Consider the following 19,747-nt stretch of genomic DNA (forward strand, 5'->3'; position numbering starts at 1 on the left):
TTTGACCCTTGGAGTCCAGGTATCATTCCAGTAAATTTATGCTGCACTTCCTGCAAGGCCACTATATCCTTCTTATGATGTGCGCCCAGGAATGAACACACTACTCCAGGTGTGGCCTAACCCAGGGCTTTGTATGGCTGCAGCATCACTTCTACCCTCTTGTATTCTTATCCTCTACATATCATGGCTAGTATTCCATTAGCTTTTTTGACAATTTTTTGTGCCATATTCATGAAATTTTCATGATCTATGTGCCTGGACTCCTGTCTTTTTCTAGTCATGCTGTTCAATAATTTCCTAATATATCAAATCAGGGGTCCAGTCGAAATTTTAAAAAAATAGGATTGATTGGGCGTGTTAACTCCCTGTTAATGAAAATGCTCGAGTTATGATAAATTGTTTATACTAAAAGGACAAGCAAGGGGGAGTTGGTGGGGTAGTGGTAATGTCACTGGATGAGTAATCCAAGGGACCAAGCAATGCTCTGGGGACACAGGTTCGAATCCCATCACGGCAGCTGGTGGAATTTGAATTCAATTAATAAATCTGGAATTAACAGCTAGTCTCGTTAATGGTAACCATTGAAACTATCATCGATTGTTGTAAAAACCCGTCTGATTCACTAATACCATTTAGGGAAGGGAATCTGCCATCGTTACCTTGTCTGGCCTACACGTGATTTCAGACCCAAAGCAAGGTGGCTGACTTTTACTGCTCTCTGAAATGGCCTTGCAAGCCAACTCAGTTCAAGGGCAATAACTGCTGGCCTTGTCAGAAATGCCCAAAATCCCACAAAGGAATAAATATCTTACATTAGCCACGCCTGCATTAGCTCATTTTTAACCTGATCGCGTGGAACATAAACAGTCAACTATTCATTACTACCTACCAGAACATTCTCAGAAGGAAAAAAGCACAAAAGCTGCAAAGAAAATATACAACTAAGAAAAGTTTCAATGCCGTGTAAAGAAGATGAACAAGCTCTAAAGTGTGTTTCATGTCAACAAAAAATCTTAGGAATTATAATGAGCCATTTAAGTGCGATCTCTGTGTACCAGTACACACCTTTCCCTCCAGGGGTGCCTTCAAACACATATTAATAATGATAGAAATAAGGCTTAAACGTCCTGCAGAGAACACACAAGTACTAGTGCTAGAAGAGGAACAGTCCATTAAAAGAGCTCATGGGCCGGATTTTTCGTTGAGAGGGCAGGCGCGCACCTCACGGTCGGCAGGCAGGCAAATAGGCAAAGTGGCCTTTGCATTTTTTGCGAAACCTCATCCACGGGCAGGATGAGGCTTCAATCCGTCATTAAAAAAAATTTTTTAAATTTCATCCTAATTTCTAACACATCCCTGCTGGTGTAACAGAGTCACATGAGGGGACATGGTGTTTTTTTTTAAAACATTTTAAAAATCTTTATTTTTAATTTTCAAAACTCTACATCTCCCTGAGGCAGCTCTGTGCCTCAGGGGCCTTTTCCAGCACGCTCCGATACGCATGCGTGAACTTGTGCTCTCGCCCTCCTCCCCCTCCCCACACAGGCAGCGCTGAGCACTGAAGCACGCATTTCACACTGGGCGGGCCTTAATTGGCCCGCCAATGTGAAATCGCGGTCCGGCCCAGATCGCGGGCAGCAGTCAGCTTCCTGACCGCTCCCGTCAAGCCCACCTGACGAGGGAAAAATCCTGGCTCATGAATTTTTCTTTTAAATAATATGGAACAGCTTGTACTAACAGGTAGAAGGGCGAATGATGACAACTAGAACATGATGAAAAATTTACAGCAATAAATTACCTTTGCATACATTTTTTAAATGCACAATATACATTTAGATAAGTTTTTCCGAGGTTGGTAGCAAATGTATCAAACCTGTAATTTTTGCTGACTTCTCCTCTTGATTCACTCGGTTTTCTTCATCTTCCTCATTTTCTTCCTCAAAGTCATCCAAGTTTCCAATATCAGCTTGTTTCATACTCATCAGACTAGCCAGACTTTGCATATCCTCATCCCTGATCATCAGAAACATAACTAGTCAAAAACCTTAAGTACATGATTCAGAAGGTTTGTTGAACAGTTGAGTTTTATCTTTTAAAAGCAATTCAGCAGATAAGGAGACAACTCTATTGCTGAAGGTCCCCTGATGTCCTGGAGAATTTGTCCAGTAAATGGCTGCAACATACAGATCAAGTGCTTCCAAAGTTTGATGACTGAGAGAAGCTAAGCTGCTATATGAGGGAAGAAAAATCCAAGGGACCATTTATTCATCACTCTCCCTTGATATCTATGCAAATAGAAATTACAAACCTTTTATTACTGAATTTGAGGGTGGGGACTCTGAATAGCTTGCAAGTTGCACAAAGGTGCTACCAGCTGGATATATTACATTAAACTACTCATGCCTCTATGTACAAATAGTGTCTCACTTGGAGACCACCAAGATGCAGATGTGGGAAATTGAAAATGTTGCATTGGAGTAAAGGTGCATGGATGGGCAGAATAGCAGGCACACCTATCGCCAAACAGATGGAACAAAGCATGGTTACAGCATTCCTCACCTTGGCGAATACAAAAACCCACATAAAATGCTAACAAAAACAGGGCTATGGGTTTCTGCTGAATGCCACTTCAATAATTGTTTAACGGGTTCTCAGGAGTGTTTATTGTTCAAAATAGACATCATAAACAAGTTACAAACCAGTAGTTGCAAAATTGTTTAAAAAGGTTGATGATAGATGTCAAAAAGGTAAAATCTTAAGATAGAAAAAACTAAAAAACTTCAAAGTTCATTGCTTCATGAGTATTGTCTTCAGTAGTGACCATGATTGTGGCTTTAAGTAAAAGCAAAAGACAAGGCTTCTGAAAACAAGAGACTGCAAATATCCCATTTGTTGATAATCTCAATTAGCTGTCCAGAAATCATGCTAACGAAAACCATTACCCCTAAGGTTACCTTTAACTGGTAGTGTATACCCATTTGTGATCTCTCCTTTAAAAATGTCATTTTGCTCTTTTGAAAGTTACTATATATCGAAAGGACAAACATGCCAAATTTATGCAGAACATTCAATCATCCTTTTCTTATTACTAAACAGCTGGGAGTAGCATACCAGCTTCACTGCACAATCACCATACTATTCAACACACCAACCTGTTAGAGATTCTGTGTAGGTACAACATTAAAATCATAATGCTCCTCATATTTCTGAATATTCTTCCCTCATTTTAAGAGTAGAATTACTTGCAACAGAAATTGAAGACCACGGTCAATAGTAAAATATCAGACAAATGTGATTTGTTATTCACTTTTAGCAGAGCTACTTTGTTTTAAATAGATATCAGACACTTACTGGTATAAATTATTACGAAATCAATTCACTCTGTGTCCAGTGGTGCTAAATTAGCAGTCTGTGAAGACTGTAACATTTAAGGTACAGAATTTTCCAATGCTTGTTATATTGGTTCCTGCCTAGTAACAAGGGCGGAACCCTCTAGCAGTGTTGTGATAGGTCACCAGATCAGTTCAAGGGTCAGTGAACAGCTCTTCATGAGAGTCATTTTTGGGGAGTCTGACAGCCAACAGTTGCCACAGGGACAAGGACAGGCAGAGGTCCCATTTTAAGATGAGTTAAAAAGTTAGAGAAAGGACTGTGGGGAGCAGCCTAAAGTAAAGAGGGCAGTTGGGGCAAAGGTACGCCTTTGGAGCAGTGGTATTCTGCTCGGCATGACCAAAGATCTGGAAGTGTGCTTGTAAGCTAAAGTTTGAGTGTACTTGCGAATCCAGGGAGAAGTTAGCTAATTAGCAGAATGCACCTATAGTAGAAGCAACATAACACAACATGTCTTCATGCTGATATTATTCTGTGATACAGTTCATTGCTGATGCAACCAAATGTCAGAGAAATGCCATTAATTCCACTGCAGTTAGTATTAAACACTGCAAGGTTTTGGGAACACCCAAAGGGGACAAAAGTGAGGTTTACGAAAAAGAATTGGCCAGTAAAAAATGCACTAAGAATATATCTTTTTTCTCATGCTTCTTGTCAAAGGCCTTTAGATTTCACAGTTAGAAAACTCAAAAATACTACTGTGCCCTCTTATTGTCATCTGACAAGATATAGAGAAAGCATGGAGGTCAAAATACAACTGAAGCCACCTGAGAAATGCAAAGTATAAGGGCAAGGAAGCAATTCAATAGCAGGAGCAAAAAGGTCAGGAGATAAAGGCCTCATAACAAAAACATGCCAGAACTTCAGTACAGAAATGAAAAGGATGCCAAATAGCATGGAAAACCCATAATAACAGAAAACAATTCTCATGTCCTAATGGGCCTTGTGTGGGTGAGTCCAGAACTAGGGGGATCTGTTTTAAAATTAGGGGTTGCCCTTTTAGGACAGAGATAAGGAGAATTTTTTTCACTGAGTCATGTGACTTTGGAACACTCTGCCCTCAGATGGAGGTGGAGGCAGGGTGGTTGAATATTTTTAAGGCAGAGGTAGATTGATTCTCTTGCCAGACAAGAACCTAAGGTTACCGGGGGTAGATGGGAATGCGGAATTCAAAACACAAACAGATCAGGCACAATCTTATTGAATGGAGGAGTAGGCGTGAGGGGCTGAGCGGTCAAAAGAAATTAAGTCGTAGGGAGAGAAATAATTGGCACAACATAAAACAATAAAAAAGTGATTGAAAAAGTTTTAAACAGATACCTATAATACTTTAGTGAAGAAAAGTGTTTCCTTTATTTTCATCTTTCCCTTACTTGAAAATCTCAGTTTGAGAAAAAAGATTGAAACTAACCATTTGCAACTAATAGCAAATCAAAAAAATCATTACAATCAAACCTTGGATTTCAAGACTATGTGCATACTTAAGAAATATTTATAAGAATAACAAAAAAGACTATGTGAATTCAATTTGATTTAAAAAAATTTACTGACAGGAAGAATTTGGAAATAAAAATGGTTCCTTGATCCAACGAGCAGGTGATAAATACGTACACAGGTAATTTGATAAACAAGAATACTAGAACCAAAGCTTTTATGCAGAATGGTATCCTGCTATCACAGGGCAATTGTTATTTTAGTGCATTAATCCAAATTTCATAAATCAATTTTATATATTTACACCATTTTTATGCAAATACGATCCATTTATCTAAAATATTCAATAATTCATTAGAGTTTGGTCATCACTGAAGTGGATGCTTTTCACTTCATAAAAAGAGGAAACATTGTGCATACTAATGTCTCATTTTAAGTTATATTCATAGGAATGGTCTTAAGAAGGCATTTTATACTTTGTATTTCTTGCTTGCTACTGACTGGTTAATTGGTTTAATTTTCATTCATCGCTAGATAAAAGGATCTACCAAGGAATATATTCAACATAGCTTCAACTCAAAGAAACATGAAAACCACAACATGCTTCTTGTCGAGGGCCTTTAGATTTCACAGTTAGCAAACTCAAAAATACTATTGTGCCCTCATATTGCCATTTGACAAGGTATAAAGAAAGCACTGAGGTCAAAATACAACTGAAGCCACCTGGGAAATGTTGTTCAGTTTAAGTTCAGAGAAACTTACGTTGCTTTGCCTTCTCTCAGGAAAATGCAAGATAAAGAAAACTGCAGTGCGGCAGCAACTATTTTTTTAGACAAAGGCTTGAATTTCAGCTTTACATCGGTCTGTGTAGGCATGGGGCTTGCGTACTGCTTCATGTTAATGCTACTGGTGGCAAGAGCTTTTCTACGGCCAGAAGGTGACTCCTAGGAAACAGGAAAGAAAGTATCAGTGAATAAAATCTGCTTCACTGGATTTAACAGGCAGGTATAACCATGACTATATTAACCATCATTCCTGCCAATACACTCTAATGAAAAACCTAGCCATGTCAAATACACAGAACAGCAACATTTTAGTTTACATTTTGAAAAGCAATGCAGGTGAATTATTATATCCTATTTGCGTTTTTTCAATATATTTCCTTCCTGATCTAGTCGGTCAAGTTAACAACTTATTCAGTATCTTCTGGTCTGGCTGCAGCTTAAATGCAATGCTAAGCTCTTTAACTGATTATATGTTGCCAATGATAAAACAGCACTAATTTCTGCATACAGTATATTTTACTTGGAGCCTGTGATAGAGGCTGAATATAGAAATTGTGGATCAGTATTTAAGAGAATTGATCTTTACTCACTTTCCTTCCATTAACACCCATGAAACTGAATTATAAATATTCACGATGCAGTCTCACAAATTCAGCAACTGAAAACATTCTTCATCATTTGAACACAATCTTTTTTCATCAGTATAAAACCAAGTAAATCACTAGCAATTTGATTTTTAAAATGCCCTAAACATTAAAAAGATCACACAATCAAACCGTCTGGAAATCCTCTTTGTACAGACATAGATCATAATACCACAAAATAAGAACAAAAGGAAGTATTAAATAGCAATTATGCAATAGTTTGATTTAATTACTTTGCCAATTGACAAAACCACAAGCTGTCCCAACATTGGAATCTTTAGAGACACAGTAAATTTATTTATATATGCATCCATTTGTGAAAAATAATGCTGTAGCACAAGTCTTGATAAAATATTAATTTTAAAGGGTGGAATGAATGTAAAACTACATAAGGCACAATATTAGGCTTTTAGTACATAATTAACATTCTGGAAATTGCATTTTGCCTTTATTGATGTCCACTGCTAGCAGGCATATATTTCAGATATTCTGCTGTACAGTACTTGACATTTCTGTTGATATAGGAGCTGAGCAGAGTAAGTCAGAAATGTAACATGCCATCCTTCATAGAAAGTCTTGTTCAAGACCAGCCTTATCTGAGAGATTATGCCTGGCTGCATTATACAGAACTAATAGTGCATGTAGATACCTTAAGAATGAATTTGAAAATGCATCAAACACTCGAGAAGGATTTAGGCCCACTCAGAAGAAATACTTAAGAATATGCAAATACTCTCAGCAGAATTAGGTTTAACAGATTTGACTAGTACAAACAATAAAGGTGCTCTTTTCCCTTGCTGCCACTGTCAATCAGTGAATGAGATTAATGCCCAAGGTTCTGAAAAACCTGTAAAATGAAATAAGTACTGTACAATAAAGGCCCAGCAATTTATTACAATACTGCTATCATTATTCTGTTACTGTCAATACAGTTAAGTAGCTCACTATCAGCAGCTGAAGCGAAAACGGTTGTATGCTGCCTCCAATCTTTAAACAACACTCATTACATCTCGTAGCAAAGATTGTGACTATATCTTGTTTTTGTTTAAAGTCAATTTTATGCACACGTTTTGTATGGATGATTAATAAAGCAATCAATCTATTTTATTTAATTCAACAGGCTCATGGTAATTAACTAGATACCCTCAGTGCAATGAATGCATTATGAACAAATTTTCAAATATAATAGGAAAAATTAATGGGTGAGTCATATTGTCGTTTTCATATTGCATCAATGTAAAACTGGGGCACAAAACTGCTTATCCCAGGGAAACAACATACGTTGGCAAGTAAAGGAAGTCTCAGTGTTTGGGTTTCACACTGCAAAATAATAAATTGCAAAGAAGCCTTCATTTTAAGATTTAAGTGCATAATTTTAAAAGGTTTCACTGCTCTGTGAACACCTTTAGATTTTTAAACGTATGACTATAAATAGCTGACAGACCAATCAGTTCTTCATTAACTTAAATTGTAACCGTCACCCTGAAATGACCCTGGTTTGCGGGCTTAAACATGCAGACACACTTACATGGTGCTTGGTACAGACATGATACTTATTACTCACTGTTTTAAAAAAAGGAACTGGTGTCAATACAATATAATTATCCTAACTCTAAAATTATGTCTCAGTTGTCATGGTCCTCTAAGAACATTAATTAATTTATACAGACCAAGTTTGATTTCAAAACCATGTGTCTATATATAGCTACACCACTACAACTTTAAAATTCCTTCTCTCAGACAACCACTAGAGATAGAGATTCCCATTCAGTTCTCCTTCACTGAAAAGGCACCTAATTCCAGGAGTTTCACTATCAAAGCCAGGCTAGTGAAAAATTAATGCTTAGATGTAAATGACAAAACTAACGCAATTGGCCAATTTAATAGCCTGTGAATGAATCGGTATGCACACCCTATTATGAAGCTAAATTGTAGATCAAAGGCATTCTCACACCTGGTAAAGCTGTATTAAATCCTACCTATGAATACTGCCCACTTCAACAATGAGTTTTGCCTGGGAATGCACACTTTCTTTGCTAACCTTGACCTCTGCAGTTTTGAAGGTTGTAATTTCATCAGGTGAGAAAAATGCCAAATAAATAAAGAGCACCTTTGCAGGTGCTTTTACATGGTTAAAAAGAGCAAGATAAAGTAGTAGTACTGATTCACTATGAAGCTAAGACTAAAATTCTCAATGCAATGGATGTCATAACATCCATAAGTCATTTTTTCCTATTCCTTTGAATTAAAAAGTCTGTTATACAATTTGGGTTCCAACATAGCACAGGGAAGAAGGGCAGAAAAATATTTTCAGGATTTGTGTAAGATAACATGAACAATTTAGTAAACAGTACAAAATGCCTCATGAAGCATCAGGCATAGCAGGCTTGTTATTGTACCTGTTGAATTTATGGTTCGAAGAGACTATTTGATGAAAGGACAGGCTAGGCCCAGGGCATCAATAGCCAAAATAATTGGAAAATCACCAAAATAAATCCTGCTATCCTAAATTGGCAGACAATGCACAACTGGGGTGGCGGTGGGGTGAACGAAGGGCTGCAGTGGATCACAGCCAGAGCTTGGCCCCCATCAACTCTTATCAGACGCGATGAGAACCAATTTCCTAATCTAAAGTACTTGTTAAGAAACTAACATAAGGAAAAGGAACAGCAGTAGAACTTAAACTAGAATTTAAAGGCCCCTGGTGTCTCCTTTGTTAATTCATTCACAGGGTGTGTGTGTCGATGACTGGGCCAGAATTTATTGCCCATCCCTAATTGCCCGAGAAGGTGGTGGTGAGCTGCCTTCTTGACCCGCTGCAGTCCATGTGGTGCAGATACATCCACAGTGCTGTTAGGGAGGGAGTTCCAGGATTCTGACCCAGTGACTGTGAAGGAATGGCGATATATTTCCAAGTCAGGATGGTGTGTGGCTTGGATGGGGAACTCGCAGGAGTTGGTGTTCCCATGCATTTGCTGCCCTTGCCCTTCTTTTTCCTAACCATTGAGATTTAAGGATTGAGAAACAAACAGAGGAGCTCTGAAGGGTCACATGGACTTGAAACATTAATTCTGTTTCTCTCTCCACAGATGGTGACAGACCTTGAGTTTTTCCAGCATTTTTTGTTTTTATTTCAGATTTCCAGCATCCACTGTATTTTGCTTTTATTTAAACAGAGGAGTAACTGAAGAAAGGTGAATTAGAGGCAGAAACAAAGAGAGGTAAAGAAAGATTTGATTAAAGGAGAGAAAAGGAAGCAAAAATTAAAAATCTGTCATTTTTAAAATCTGTGAATTTACTACTTCCAGAAATGAGACTCAACAGTTTAAATGGCTCTTTCTAGGCCAGAGAAATTGATTGACATCACATTAACAATCATCATGTTGTTAAAAAGTACTTATGCTCTTAAGTATGAGCCTTAACTTCCTATAATGAATTTAATTGACAATTAATATGCAAATCCAGCAAGTACTTAAAAATAATGGGGAGATTGAGGACGAGCTGTGGCAAATGGTGGAGTGGCGTAAATCGGTCAATGAGTTATGGAGCCTTGAAAGCCACAGCATACCTCTTTTTCCTCTGAACTTGCTGGTTGGCTTGCATATTAATAATAGTGCATGTCAGGAACTTACCGCTATTTTTCCAGGAAGGTTTGGTCCATGTTGCCTGTTAATTTTTTAAAATCCTATCTCCCTTCGGTATGTGAATAGTAGATAGAAGACAGAATTGAAAAGTGAAGATCGGAAGCACAAAGCTCAGATATGGTCTAAAAGAGCTGGAGACAAAAGTGCTTGCTCTCTAACATTCCTAAAAACTGAAAAATTCATTTAATTTCAGTCATGCAGTTCCTCCCATTTCTGGCAAGTACTGATAACACTTACAACTAAGGGAAAGAAATAAGGCTGCAATTCAAGACAGGCCTTACAAAGTAGGAAATGAAGAACATGGAAAGAATAGCAACATGGCATAAATTTCTTGAAGCAAAAGTGCCCCCAGATGATTTTTCCCTTTTGGGATGACAATTCCTATTTGTATGTGCAGATTGTAAAAGAGAGAAGAATACATACCAACTATTCACAAAATTAGAGGTAAATTAGATCCCTTTAATCACCTATGTGGATCATTATGGAAATTTAAACCAGATGCCATGACACAATACTTGTGAAATATAATACAAGCATGACAACTTAATTGAATTCAAATTAATTATATTGGTCAGAGCTAGAATTTCATGGCATTCCATTAGTTTGGGTGCACTGGAATAAAATATGGGAAACTAATGCAGTCTTTTAGTACTCAACACAGTATACGAAAAGCATGTCAGAAACAATGTGTTGTATCTATAGGAATACCAGTATAAGTGAAGACACTGTCCACTATTTTAAGTTTTAATATTATGTCACTTGACAAGGTTAAATTCTGTTAGAGCAAAAAAGTCTACTTATATTCAACTTATTAATGCTTTCATTCAAAGCAACATGCCTATTTTGTACTTTGTATTCTCATGCCCATTTAAGGTCCCTTGAACCAAATCTCTCTTGATTCCCGAAAGAGGAGAAAGATTCCAATCTGCTCTGAAGCCTTCATCTGTAGAGCAGCTAACTCAGGTTAAATTGCAGGCATTATGAGCTTGGATCTGTTGGTAGCCAGTTTGCCTCCAAGCCAAAAAATTGTGGGTTCATGCCCCACTCTTAGACTTCAATACATATTCAAGGCTTATACTTCAGTGCAATACTGGGGGAGCACAGTGTGCCGATGTCATTGAAGCCAATGGAAATGGAAACTGAGTGGAGTATATAATGGATCAGGTGCCTGATCTGCTACTGCCCATTTTGTGCCACCCTCAAAAGTTGAACTTTATCCGTATGTTTCTGTTATAGTGACATCTACAAGGCACAAGTCTGGGGTGTGATGGAATACTCTCCACTTGCCTGGATGAGTGCAGCTCCCACAACATTCAAGAAGCTCGACACCATCCTGGACAAAACAGCCCCATTGACTGTCACCCCATTCACTCCCTCCACCATCGATGCACAGTGGCAGCAGTGTATACCATCTACAAGATGCACTGCAGCAAATCACCAAGGCTCCTTCGACAGCACCTTCCAAACCCATGACCGTTACCATCTAGAAGGACAAGGGCAGCAGACACATGGGAACACCATCACCTGCAAGTTCTCCTCCAAGCCACTCAGCATCTTGATTTGGAAATATATCGCCATTCCTTCACTGTCCCTGGGTCAAAATCCTGGAACTTCTTTCCTAACAGCACTGTAGTATACCTACACCACTTGGACTGCAGTGGTTCAAGAAGGCAGCTCACCACACCTTCTCAAGGGCAATTGGGGATGGGCAATAAATACTGGCCCAGCCAGCGACACCCACATGCCATGAATGAATTAAAGAAAACCTAGCAGAGGCCTGGAACCAGCTCGCCTACTGTGGAAAAAAAGGTGGTGGTGACTTCATCTCAAAGTTTGCATATACAACCAAAATAGCAAAATAGATGGTTTAACTTTGCCAACATTAAACTGGATAAAATGTTTTCTTATTTAAGTCTTAATGTTGGAAAAGCAGTTAAAGGAAGTGTAGCAATGATGGACCTGACTAAAAGCTGATTTCATACTTGTAGATGATAATGTATGGAGTAACACAGAGAATGAAGAGAGAGGGAGGATGGTGCCCTATGGTACACTAGAATGACTGCAAGCATTGGGAAAAACATTAAAAGCAATGTAATATTTGATTTGATTTGTCCAAGCATAATCAGGAGATGGTTGAGCCATTGAAGACAACTCAAAGGGGAGATATTCTGTGGGACCATGATAAGGTTAATGGCATCAAAGGCCACAGAAAGATGAGGTAAAATGAAGACAGACAACAAGCCCATGGGGCGAAATTTTACGACAGCGGAATTTTACAGTCTCGCCAGAGTCAATGGGCTTCTGAATGGCTCGCCGCATTTTACAGCCCCACCCCCATGGGACTCTAAAATTCCATCCATGGTCTTAGTTTCATAGGATGTCTAAGTGACTCCACTAGCATAGTCTCAGAGATGTGAGCAAAGCAGAAACTAGATTGGGGGTCTAAAACAGAGTGGCTGGACAGGCAGAACCATTGTTACAAGGTAATGTGTTCCAGAACATGTGGGGACAAATATAAAGAAACTGGGTAAGTGGTAGCTAGAAACTAAAAGAAATAGCCTTTTTAAGCCTAACTGGAGTTGAAGTGTAAGGGGTATATTTAAAATAAATTATTAATACATCCTTAGCGTTTCTTACTTTTTAAAAATAAATTTGCAAGAAACTATTGTTAGCAGTTCTTCACACAAACTGAGGAGTCTCATCTTCCTTCTTCCTGTCTTCAGGCACAGAGTAAAGAGCACTTAGCAAGACTATACCACATAGTACTAAGGAATTGGGTCAGAGTTTATGCAGAATGGAATGAATCACCATAGTTTGTTCAATCATCTTTTGAAGAGGTCTGGCAGAAATCCAGGTAATGATAAATAAAATGATCAATAGTGGGGCTTTTTGGACTTCAAGATAACGCAAATTTAAAGCAGTTTGCTGCTTTAAATGTCACTAACATGCCCTTTTATTTAATCCTACATGGAAATTTCAGTAAATATTTAGTTCAAACAAATTCATGCACTTTAATGATGGCTAAATTCCTAAAAACTGCAAATCAAAAGTTTTTTGATTTTTATTCTTGCAACATAAATCCCACTTTGAAAATATGAAGCACAGTACCATGCAAACTCAAATTCTAACTTGTCATTCTGACTGTGAAGACGAAATCAATTATTTGCTAGCATCCCCAAAATATTAAAATCTACTGCTCCACAACTATAGAACATGCAATGTCAAAGTTCATTCAGCACAACCTTAATTCACTTAAGAATGAGGTCAGCAGATTTCACATGTGATCTACGCTGCCTTTGATTATCAGCCATAAGCCTATTAGAACTAAACTTGGCCACTAAGACCACCCTGTATCCACAGTAATAGGCTGGATTATCCAGGAGTAGAGGCTAAAGCCAGTTGAGTTAAACTACAGAACCATCTTGGCCATCTGCACTGTCAACTGGTGCACAAAGGCAGCTACTGTTTTAGGTGCTAACAATGACAGTTGGCCCACTTCACAGTACTAGAAATACATTCTGTAGTCTTCCAAAATAGCTTATTCAGCTACATCTGTTTCATTTTAATTAATCACATTAATTGATCTGTCTAAATAACATATATACCACTTAGAAAGAACAAAGAACTCTAAGTGTGGTAAAGTTAATCCCAGTCCTCTACCACATTGTGGCAAACTCTATGCTGCTTTATTTAAATCAATAATAGTTTGATTTTGAAAAAAACTCACATTTTTATTACTTTTAACAAAAAATTGAAAATACTGACAATAGGAAATACTTACAATGAATACTAAACAATGCTAACAGAGCACAAAGTTTAATGTGAACTTATCCAAAATGAGAAACAAATGTGAATTTTTTGTGCTTTGATTTTAGTGCAGGGAAGTAGAATTTTTCAATTTTAGGCAACTAGTGGCAGTATCAGGCACTGTTAATCAGACATAGCACATTTTTCAAACAGCATTCCTCTTGCACAAAGGTCATTTCCTCACCTGCCACACTAACTATCCTGTAGACTTTCTGAATCCAATTGTTAATTTAGTGGCATTAGTAGTTTGTGTTATATAATGCTCATGAGGAACTGGTTCAAACTGCCCAAACAAATGTTATACAGAGCTCTTGCAGCCAGTTGAGAGAAAACTGTCAAACACCAGTCTAGGAACTTAAAAACACAATTTAGTAACATTTCTGCAGGTTCAGCATGAATCGCTTCAGATTAATGCAATCAAGTCTGTCTACAATGAACTACAGTTTATTTCTGTAAAACTACAGTAATGTCATAAACATCTTGAATAACCTTCTATGAAGGTAAAGCTGAAAGCATTGCCACAGAAATCTGACTGGGAGGGATGAATGGTGGGGGTTACCAAGTCTGGGTGGAGGCATGCCTGGAGGTTGGACCACATGAAACCTGCATTTATTACTGCTTTTACGGTCAGGTTCCCTGTAGTTGAGTATTTTTGCTCATGCTTTTCCGCTATCAGCTGTTGTGTGAGAAGTTCCAAGAACCAGTAGGCCACCCTTTGGCAGGAGAAGAAGGGAACCAAGAGTAGGAGAACCGATTTGGAAAGAGGAAATCAGAGGTGAGTAAAACTTTCACTCCACTAGTAACTAATAGTAATTGACTGAAACTTCGCTGAGAATTAATAGTTATATGGTAATAATCCCTCATTACCAACAGTAACACATATAGACTATCAGTGAATTATTGTAACTGGTAGTAATAGGTGTAATATCACTATTCTACCTGTAACTGGTAGTAATCCTATAACTGGTTGATACTTACCCTGGAGCTATAGGATGCTCTACATTCCTGCATTACACAAGATGTGGCCAGACTGCCCAGCCTTTCAACAGGCCCAATCTACCTATCCCCTTGAACTCTGGTTTAGACACAGTTGTGTTTGAAGGTGACGACTGTAAACTGGGGACCTCAGTCAGAGCTAATCTGTACTTGGACCTCACACATCAAAGACAAGTGGCAAAGAGTGATCCGGAACAAAACTGAGATTGCACAGTTCAACATGCTCAGCGGTTGGGGCATTTCCCACAGGGTACATCTTCCTAAACTCAGCTCAGGAACAACATTTCTAAACCACTCTGAGCTCAGACTTAATAAGGGAGGTTTTCATAGAAGTATAGAAATTACAGCTCAGGGCAAGGTCATTTGGCCCCTTTAATATTCCGCCTATTCAAATGTTTATTCTAACCCTTTTTCAAGTAACATTCTAGTTTCTACGCCATTGGCACTTGGTGAAGCATTCCATAATCAAATGGTTCTCAGTTCACCTTGATCTTCCATGGAGAATCTTCAGTCACCATCCTGTTTTTCCATTCTATCACTGTCTACCCACAGCAAAGTCCCCAGGTGTCAGCCGCAGCCAGTGGACAGCACTCTCAACTCAAAGAGTCAGAAGGTTTTGGGTACAAGTCCCACTCCCAAGACTTGAGAATATAATCCAGGCTGAAGGTACAGGTGGTTGAGTGGAGGCGATCAATGATTTCAAAAGAAAGTTGGAGAAGCACTTGAGGGAAATAAACTTGCAGGGCTACAGATAAAGCAGGGCAATTGGCCTGACTGGCAATTGGCTCCGCAGAGGGTCAGCATGGACTCAATGGGCTGAATGTTTCCTTCCGTGTTGTAATGGCCCTCTGACACTCCAGTGCAGTACTGACGGAGCGCTGCATTCTCAGTCATGCCATCTTTCAGATGTGCAATAAAACGTTACAGGTGCCACTTACCCAAGTATATAGAACCATTTTTATAGGTTTAGAGTCCAAGTTTAGGAAATACCCTCCAAGTGCTGAAATACCAGCGCAAGTACTGCTAAAGTTAATCAGCTAAAACAATGCAGTTTTCCAGCACAAACCAACGGCAAGTTGTCCAGCCAGAACCACTTGACTCAGTGAGGGTATAGAAACAGAAAATACTGGAAAAACCCAGCAGGTCTGAAAGCTCCTGTGGAAAAAGTAACTGTTAGTTTTTCAGGTCTGTGACCTTTCATCAGGTTTTGAAACGTTAACTGCTTCTGTCTCCACAGATGCTACTCGACCTGCCAAATGTTTGCAGCATTTTCTGTTTTTAGTTCAGATATCCAGAATCTGCAGTATTTTGTTTTTCTACTCATTAGGGTATTGGCTTAAAAGTTATCTGGAGCAAAGTGAGAAGAATCTCAATTTCCAGTGACAGCTCTGCACCCTGGGTTCCATTAGTGTTCGAGACGACTGGCTAATCATTGACAGTGCCCTGAAATACTGCAAACCAGCCACAAGAGTTGGCTAGTTTTGTCATCTTGAAACCATCTTGGCTCCAAAGAGAATTCAATTTGTGAGGATCGCAATCTAATCTCGGAGTTCAGTTGGCAAATATAAATTGTTTGAATTTTGCTGCTTGTCATGTGAACCTTTAATTCGATATCAACTTTGAAATCACTCCCCCCACTGAATATAATTAAGTGCCACAAAGCACTCTGCAACATGATCGACACTGGCTTTTGATCTTCATTTTAATAAGTAGGAGCGTTTGAACTGAATCAAACAAATATTTCACTGACTATTACAAAAGTAAAGTACTGCGGGTGCTGGAAATCTGAAATAAAAGCAGGAAATTCTGGAAATACTTAGCAGGTCAGGCTGACTGGCTGAATTTTCCAGCATTTTTATTTTATTTCACTAACTATATCCATTTACAGTAGATATAGGCAGTAAAATCATTCTCAGCTATAATTGAAAACTTGTAGTTCTATAGTTGCTGGTTTCTAATCAAGAACAGAGGTCTTCTGCAACAGCAACACTGTCTTGTTGATCACGATTCTTTGACTAGTATAGCTTCACTAACAAGTACATGCACTATTCGAAAGACATTCAGAAGAACCTTAAAAATGAAGCATCAGTTTATCACTCAATTTTAATTTAACAGCTGCATTGTCTTAACCTACCTTAACGACTGATTACATACTAATTAAAATTTTGATTAGGTTTTAACAACAAAAAATCACATCTTTGCTACTTCAGATCCCAGTTCAAATTAAGGCAGGATGGAAAGTTGTGCCGCCACGTGGAAACACTCAGCTTCAAACATGCTTTGCAAGAATGAAAGAACGTTTATTTACAGCTGCCGATGTAGGCTCAATGAAAATTTAAATGTTCCAGCCCAGCAGACTGTACCACCACAAGTCCTACTCTTCGATACCCATCGAGGCCACAAAGCTGGCTGAAAACTGTGGGCTGCATACATTAACTCTGGCAATTGCACAAGCCATATTACTGAAAGATCACAGAAAGATCCTCACTGTATCTAATTTATTTAATATTAACACCTGGAGGATTTTAATTTGTAGACAGTAGATATTGCCAAGATAGTAGCCTATTGAAATCTACATTTTAATAAAATTAGAATGCAACGATGGGCTGACTGACTTTACTCAATGTCCCGAAAATTTAATGCAATTTACATATCGTGGTCAAAGATTGCCTTTAAGAGTGTGTACTTGGAAGAAGCTGAAGACAAGTTTTATTCAGTGACACAAAATAGCAAATATTTAATGTGTTAATAAAATCCAGTCATGGGACTGGTTATATCAAACTGATTATCAAATGGCAATTTTAGCTTTTTCCATCATTCATAATTTTGAAACTTAGATATTGAATGTACAAATGAGCTACCTGCAGCTTTGTAATCCCATTCAATGGAACTCCTTAAACCATCACTATAATTCATGAGGGGAAAGAAGCCATTTTAAACACACATTACCCTAGCTGTTTTGCTTGGGTCCAAAAAATATGAATCTTTTTCAACCCTCTTTGATCAAGCTCAATGCCTGTAGACTGTCCCAACTTTAATCAAATCGCTGCCTTATTTTGAAGTTATCCAAAATATTGAGACTTTATTTCATTAGTACAGATTCAGGCACTCCAAAAACCAGAGTACAGAAGTGCTCCAAATGCTACTCATTTGTTTGGCTAATATTTTATTTGATGCTTTCACAGGCTTTCTATAGCAAGAGGTGAAAAGATCCCTTTTTGAAGGTGGGGAAATAAGTTTCCATGCTGATTATAAAAGAAATATTAGTGCAACAAAACGGAATACTTTTCTCAGTGTCGATAAGAAGCAGAGTGAACAAAGATGCCTAGTAAAGATAAAAGCAAAATACTGCGGATGCTGGAAACAAAAACAGAAAATGCTGGAAAACTCAGCAGGTCTGACAGCATCTGTGGAGAGAAAAAACACAGAGCTTTAGCTCTGAAGAAGAGTCATACTGACTCGAAACGTTTATTTTTTTCCTCTACAAAGGTGCTGTTAGACCTGCTGAGTTTTCCAGCATTTTCTGTTTTTGTTGCCTAGTAAAGACTCAGGCCTAATCTAAGGGCAATAATGTATTTTCTTACAGTCCGGGCAAAGATCATCCTTCAGATCTTTGAGTAACATTCCTAATGTAATAAATCATGGGCACAAAAACCTACTGCGACTGCCCACATCCAACTTCCTTTCAATCGATAGATAGGAAACTTACAACTCTTCAGTTGAGGTTAGGTTCAGATAACAGGTGTAAAGACTGAATGGCGACTGCATAAGTTCATTTCACCAAATTTCACAATCTTTTCCTAGAATCATAGGTTGGAATTGTAGCATCTTCGTCACAGAGTGGACTGACAGACTGGGGAGAGTGGTGGTGGTGGTGGTGGTGGTGGCGGCGGCGGCGGCGGTGGTGGTGGTGGTGGTTGGGGGGGGGGGGGGCGCGACAGCATACCATTGAGTGGAATGGTAGGGCATGCCATCTCCATCACCTCCCCACCTTCACTAGTATTTTACCAGAGGTAGGGTAGGTGTTGGGGGGCTCACCCTAGGGCCAATTGAGGTCCTTACATAGCTAAGAGCCATCTATGGACCTCTTTCCACCACTGCTGGTAATCTAAGCAACGTGGCCAGGCTAACAGGTATACCCTAGTGGCCTGCCTGTGCTTCAAGGAAAGGCCTATTGAGCAGCACAAGCCTCCCCTTCTTTAAAAAAATCCCTCTGGCCTATCAATCGCCTCCTCCCCGGGATCTGATTGACTGCCTCCACTAAACCCGCCCCACAGCTCTCCTCCAGGCCTCCAGTGGTGCTCCTGCTCCAGGGTCTACTGCAGTCCCAGCAGTGGCCATCAGTCCCAGTGGTGCAGCTGGGGCTTACGAGCTGCTGGCCCTCTGATTTGCCGGCTGCTCTGGGAGGCAGGATTCAACTTCAGGCAACTAATTACCTGAAACACAAAAAATTCAGTCATGGTTTCCCAGGCTGGCAGAGGCGAGCTCGCCCCAACTTTCCAACTGGTGCAGAGGCCTCACCTCAGCGTTAAATCCAGACCATAGAACGGCTGCATCACAGGAGACAACCATTTGGTCCAAAAGAGGTGGCTGTAGAGATAGTGGGTACACTGGTGGTCATCTTTCAAAATTCTACACATTCTGGAATAATGCCTGCAGATTAGAAGATTGCAAATGTAACCTTACTATTTAAGAAAGGAGGGAGACAGAAAACAGGGACCTGTTAGCCTGATGTCGGTAGTAGAGAAAATACTATAATCTATTATAAAGGATGTGATAACTAGACATTTAGAAAATAATGATCTAATTGCGCAGAGTCAACATGGAAAGGGAAATCATGTTTGACAAACGTATTGGAGTTTTTTCAGAATGTTACTAGCAGTATAGATAAGGGGAACCAGTGGATGTGATGTATTTGGATTTTCAGAAGGCTTTTGATAAGGTCCCACACAGGAAGTTAGTAAATAAAATTAGAGTACATGGTATAGGGGGTAATATTCTGGCAAGGATTGAGGATTGGTTAACGGATAGAAAACAGAGTAGGAAT

General features: G+C 39.0%; 1 protein-coding gene across 1 annotated transcript in view; it reads right to left on the reverse strand.

Annotated features, from left to right (window-relative positions):
• Positions 1–19,747, reverse strand: part of ehbp1 (EH domain binding protein 1) — a 387,240-nt gene that overhangs the window by 250,677 nt on the left and 116,816 nt on the right. Inside the window, exons 7-8 of the mRNA XM_078556541.1 lie at positions 5,587–5,768; positions 1,874–2,013 (exon numbers count right to left, since the gene is read on the reverse strand). Of these exons, the coding sequence (XP_078412667.1) occupies positions 1,874–2,013; positions 5,587–5,768 (322 nt within the window). The remainder of the gene's footprint in view (positions 1–1,873; positions 2,014–5,586; positions 5,769–19,747) is intronic.

Source organism: Cetorhinus maximus, chromosome 14 (assembly GCF_964194155.1).
Source record: "Cetorhinus maximus chromosome 14, sCetMax3.hap1.1, whole genome shotgun sequence".
Taxonomy (NCBI): domain Eukaryota; kingdom Metazoa; phylum Chordata; class Chondrichthyes; order Lamniformes; family Cetorhinidae; genus Cetorhinus; species Cetorhinus maximus.